Source organism: Myotis lucifugus, unplaced genomic scaffold (genome assembly GCF_000147115.1).
Source record: "Myotis lucifugus unplaced genomic scaffold, Myoluc2.0 scaffold_1813, whole genome shotgun sequence".
Lineage (NCBI taxonomy): Eukaryota > Metazoa > Chordata > Mammalia > Chiroptera > Vespertilionidae > Myotis > Myotis lucifugus.
Genome location: NW_005872861.1, coordinates 26,161 through 32,070, shown reverse-complemented (window position 1 = coordinate 32,070; position 5,910 = coordinate 26,161). Strand labels below are relative to the sequence as shown.

Below are 5,910 nucleotides of genomic sequence, written 5' to 3'. Positions count from 1 at the left end.
AGGGGGAGGAGGAGGAAGAAGAAGAAGAAGAAGAAGGGGAGAGGAGAGGAGAGGAGAGGAGAGGAGAGGAGAGGAGAGGAGAGGAGGAGAAGAGAGAGAGAGAGAAACATCAATATGAGAGAGATGCATCGATTCATTGCCTCCCACATGTGCCCCATCAGGGTCAGGATCAAACCTGCAAAACAGGTACTGCTGTTGACTGGAAGTTAAAACTAAGACCCTTTGGTGTGAGGGCCTACATTCTAACCATTGAGCCATGCTGGCCTGGGCTGAATAAGTCATGTTTTTAGCTTCTTAAAAAATGATACTCTGATGTCTCATTTTGAAAAACACAAATCCAAAGTTCAGCAATTCCTGCATTTCTTTTTCCTCTCAAAGATCAAGTGAAGTTAAATTGGATGCGTTTTGTTAATGCACAGTTTTTATAACTAGAACGGAACAGTAATTGCTGCTTTTGACAAAATAATTCCGGCCAAGAAGCTTCCAGGAGGTGAAGTAAGAGAGAATGGAGATGGGTGGCTGGGACCTAGTATCCCTGCTTTTCAGTCAACAATTTGCTCAGTACCTCGAGTTGAGTCCTGTTCAGGTTCGTTACACAATCCTGAACTTCCGCATTATCAGGGTTGGCACAGACACGCTGCCCCCTTTTGGTGGTGAAGCTGGGGAACAAGGAGGAGAAAGATTATACATTGAGGAGGGTTCTGCAAATAGAGATGGGGAGCCCCATCTTCCCGGCCCTTCAGATTCTCCACTCAGCCCAGCTTGTTCCTTTCTCTGCTGCAGGCACTCAGGGTGTCTCCTCTCTGAGACGCTCCCTCAGCCCGTGAGACTTCCTTAGTGACTCATGGGAGTTTCCTGGTGCAGACCTGCTCCTGCTCTCTCCTTCCTTTCCTAGCTTCCATCTTCAATGGGAACATCTCATATCTGATGCTCTGCAGGATCAGGATAAGAATGAGGACACAGCCTCCCTTGACCTTGCAGGATCCAGAGGATGTGACTTTTATGGGCATCCATCCATCATCAGGTCCCTACTCCCAAGATATGGCTGGTATGCTTGGTACTTACATGACAGCAGGCTTGGAGCACCCACTGGTCGTTAAAAAGTAACTTTCCATGAATCTGCATCGGATTTTTCGTGGTGTATAGGACGGGCAGCAGTCAGCAGGACGGTGAATGCCTATAGTAAGAGAAAAGACAGTCTTTAGAAAAGACTATTTCCATTCCTCCTTCCCTCAAAGTACTGGGGAGGGTGAGAAGACTCTGGGCTCAAAGGGCGTGTTTTCCTCCTCTACAGCATTTGCTGGCATCTCCTTGCTTCACACTTCCCCTGGTTGAGGCACCCAGGCCAAGGACACAAGAGGGCCAGGACCATTTCTTCCAGAAGTGGAAGGGTTTGATGCGTGCAGGGGGCATCAGAGAGCACCCTCTCCCCCAGGTGAGCCTTCTCCAGGACAGGCAGGAGGAAGAGGTCATCAATGGAGGAGGGACCCATGGCCCAATCTGATCTTCCCTGTAGATGTTCACCATCCTCAGCACCCTTACTCTTTCCCCATGTCCTCTAAAAAGGTGAATGAAGCCACTGAGCAGATCTGTACCCACCAGCCGCATTTAAATATATGCCACAACTAAACACTTACCTTCTTTAAAAAAAACACATAAGTGTTTTCACTGATTTTTAGAAGGAGAGGAGGGAAGAGGGATAGAGTGTTAGAAACTTCGATGAGAGAGAGGCTGCACGGCCCCTACTGGGGACTGAGGCCGCAACCTGGGCATGTGTCCTGACCCAGAATTGAATCAGTGACCTGTTGGTTCCTGGGTCAACACTCAACTGCTGAATTACCCTGGCCAGACTCATTAACCAGGAGAGGGCCCGCTGGGATTCAACTGATGCATCACCATGCTTGGTTCTATTTGCGAGAAACAGACAAGAAGGAAAGAGAAGTCACTGGGAGGTAGCAGTGTCTCAGTATCTCTGCCTACCCCATTTCTCAGCCTAACCCCCTCCCCCAGACTGGGAATCCAACCTGTGACCCTTCTGTCCGAGGGCCAATGCTCTAACCACTGAGAAACCAGCCAGGGCTATATTACCTTTGTAAAGCCTGAAAGATTCTGCATTCCAACATACATCTAGACCAGTGGTTCCCAACCTTTGTTTGGGCATGCCCCACCTAAGCATCTCTAAAATCCTGATGCCAGGATTGTTAAGATGATTCAATGTATTACCATCTATAAGGCAATTAGAGCAGTGCCTGCTTGTACATAGACAGTGCTAGATATTAGTTTTTAAAAATAGATAGAATGATTAGGTGGACTTTGGTGAGTCACTTGTCCAGATTGTCCCATTTCTTCTTCAAAATGATAGTTTTACACTACGTGGTATATAATAGTTCTAACGTAGGATTCTATGCTTCTTTCTCCAGATTTATAATTTTATAACCAAAACAGAACAGTAATTATTGCTTTTGAAAAAATAATTCAGGCCAAGAAGCTCCCAGGAGAATGGATATGGATATGGATGGCTAAGAGAAAGGATCAAATAATTCTGGCCATGAAAAGGGACAAATCTTCTGTATGTGGTTTTTCCCATGCACCAAAAGCTGCAGAAAAAGGTCTATACCTACTGCTACTGCTTTTAAACAAGTGCCAGATTCACCTCTATGTTGCAGGAGAGTGTCCCTCTGTGTGTCCTCCCTAACTGCAAGTTACCGTTCAATTGGCCCCCAGTGAAAAGGCTCATTGAACTCACCATCATCCCAGGATTCCTGAGCCAGGGATCCATGGGCAGGGGATCCAAGGGTAGCAGCAAGGATGAGGAAGGAGAGAGCAGCTGCAGAGACCTTCATCTCCCCAGTGTGCAGACAGCGCTGGCCTGAGGATCCTGGGCTCTTTGCTCCCTGACTCCCTGGACCCAGCTCTGCCCTTGTATTTATAAGAGGAGGATCAGGAAGTCACAGGGCATAAGAGTGCTATTCTTTGGCTATATCAACAACAGATATTTCTAAAAACGGCAACAAGCCTGGGATTTCAATAGGAAGTTGAGGGAACAAGGATTTGGGGCTTTCCCTACTGCCCAATGAACATAGGCAAAAGTGTCAAAATTGGTGACAAGGACCTTAGCCAAGACAGGAATCACATCCTATATGGATCATGAAAGTCCTATAGGAAGAGTGTTAACAATTTACTGAGCTCTGTGGTTAAAACAGCCTCTCCCCTTAATTTCCCCTTCCTTTTGGTAAAGGAACTACTTTCGTCTTACTTTCTCTTTGTAAAGGTCATGTATGTATATACGAGAGTGCAATCTTTACTTTTTCCCAACTCCTTTTTGCAGAATGAATACCTAGTTGACTTTTTGTTTACAGTCAGCAAGAGTGACCTTATTTTATTAAAGATCCTTCCTTAGGAGATTTAATTAATCTTCTAAATCAGAGTTTTTCCCTAAGGAATTAACTACTTTCAAGTGCACAAAGAGCCTATTATCAGGGGTAATCACTTGAAGGAATGCTTTAATAAAGTGGTTCTCAACCTTCCTAATGCCACGACCCTTTAATATAGTTCCTCATGTTGTGGTGACCCCAACCATAAAATTATTTTCGTTGCTACTTCATAACTGTAATTTTACTATTGTTATGAATCATAATGTAAATATCTGATATGCAGGATGTATTTAGCGACTCCTGTGAAAGGGTCATTCGACCCCTAAAGAGGTCACGGCCCACAGGTTGAGAACCACTGCTCTAATGTGTAAACCTGGTTGTGTGACTCCTCACATAGGATCTCTACCCTGGACTCTTCTCTTTGTTTCATATCCCACATCCAATCCATTAACAAATATGTTGGCTTTTTTAAAAAAAATATGTCCAGCATCTTATTCCTTACCACCTCTACTTTCTCCACCTGGTCCAAGTCATCCTAGTCTCTCATTGAGATTCTGTCCTTGCCCCTCTTTAGCTCATTCTGCACATTGCAGCCATAGTGAGTTTGTTAAAAAGGAAGTTAGATCAATTCAATCCTGTTGGAAACCCTCCAATGGCTTTAAATATATATTGATTTCAGAGAGGAAGGGAAAGGGAGAGAGAGATAGAAACATCAATGATGAGAGAGAATAATTGGCTGCCTCCTGCAAGGGCCCCCCACCCCCTGCCTCCAGGATTGAGCCTGAAACCCAGGTATATGCCCTGACAGGGAATCTAACCATGATCTCCTGGTTCATAGGTCAACACTCAGCCACACTGGGCCTGTACTCTGCTGAATTTATAATAGAGAAAAGTTATAACAACTTGAATGGACCAAGCTAAGTAACAAGGATGAATTGTAAATTCTTAGAAATTCATGCACTGGGGGAGGGGAGCCCTCAGTCTGGCCTGCACCCTCGCGCAGTCCAGGACCCCTTGGTGGACATCCCTCTCACAGTCTTGGACCCCTTGCTCTTTACCGCCCACCTGCTTGCTGCTCCTTAATGCTCGGCTCGCTGCTCCTTAGCACTGCCGTGGAGGTGGGAGAGGCTCCCCCCACCGATGCTACGCTTGCCAGCTGTGAGCCCAGCTTCTGGCTGAGCGGTACTTCCCCTGTGGAAGTGCACTGACCACCAGGGGGGCAGCTCCTGCATTGAGCGTCTGCCTCCTGGTGGTCAGTACGCATCATAACGACTGGTTATTCTGGCTGTTTTGCCTTAACGGTTGCTTGGGCTTTTATTATATAGACTAGAGGCCCAGTGCATGAACTCGTGCACTGGTGGGGTTTGGCCCACCCAGCCCCAATCAGGTTGGACTGGGGCCAGGTTTGTCAGGAGGAAGAGATGGCGGGAGATTGGCCTGCCAGCCCACCCTGAATGGGGCCCAATCAGAGCCAGGCCAGCTGAAGGGAGGGGCTGTGGGCAATTGGCTGGTGGGCCCTGGCCCCGATTGAGATGGGGGGCTGGTTGGGGGTAGGGCCAGGAAGGGGAGGGGCTGTGGGGGCCAATTGGGGTGGGGCAGGCTGATCAGTGAGGGGTGAGGCTGGCTGGGGGGGAAGGGTCATGGTGGGGGGTTGCCCTACCACCCACCCTCGATCGGGGTGGGAGTGACAAATCAGGGCAGGGCCAGCTGGCAGGAAGGGCCCCTGTAGGTTGGCCAGTTGGCCCCACCCCCAATTGGGTCAGTTTGCTGGCTGCAGTGGGCGTCATACTGACCGGTTGTTAAAGTCTTATGGTCGTTATGGCATCCCAGTCTCTGGCTTTTTATATGTATAGACTAGAGACCCAGTGCACAAATATTTGTGCACTGGAGTTGGGGGAGGTCCTGAGCCCAGCCTGCACTCTCTTGCAGTCTGGGATCACTTGGGGGATGTCTGTCTGCCAGCTTGGGGGATTGGGCCTAAGGTGGCAGTCAGACATCCCTCTCACAGTCCAGGGCTCTCTCAGTCCAGTACCCCTTGCTCCTTACCACCCGCCTGCAGCAGAGGTGGGAGAGGCTCCCGCCACTGCTGCTGAGCTCACCAGCTGTGAGCCTGGCTTTTGGCTGAGTGGCGCTCCCACTGTGGGAAATCACTGACCACCAAGGGGAAGCTCCTGCATTGAGCGTCTGCCTCCTGGTGGTCAGTGTGTGTTATAGCAACCGATCATCCCGCAGTTTGGTCGATTTGCATATTAGGATTTTATTATCTAAGATGGTATAACATTTTGGTGTATCCATAAAATAAAATATCATGCATGCTAACTTTTAATAACTTGAGTTTGAATATAAAGTAATGATAATAAGATATACTAGGTCAAGAAAGACTATTAAATAACAATAGCAAAAGACAAAACTACTTTTATGTCCAGAATGCTGGGCAATTTTTGTTTTCTTACCATTTCCTAAAAATTTTGTTCCATATCCATGTATATTTTCTGTTGAAAACAAAGCAAGATCATATAAATTTTTATAAAAATCA

At 47.3% G+C, this 5,910-nt stretch overlaps 1 protein-coding gene across 1 annotated transcript; it reads right to left on the bottom strand.

Annotated features, from left to right (window-relative positions):
- Positions 1-338: 338 nt before the first annotated feature.
- On the bottom strand, positions 339-2,882 carry LOC106695611 (C-C motif chemokine 23-like). Its single transcript, XM_014450195.2, has 3 exons — positions 2,747-2,882; positions 1,066-1,177; positions 339-659 (listed from the first exon to the last, which is right to left on the bottom strand). Exons 1-3 carry the CDS (start codon positions 2,841-2,843, stop codon positions 527-529), a joined length of 342 nt encoding a protein of 113 aa, XP_014305681.1. The 5' UTR covers positions 2,844-2,882; the 3' UTR covers positions 339-526.
- Between the last annotated feature and the right edge of the window lie 3,028 nt (positions 2,883-5,910).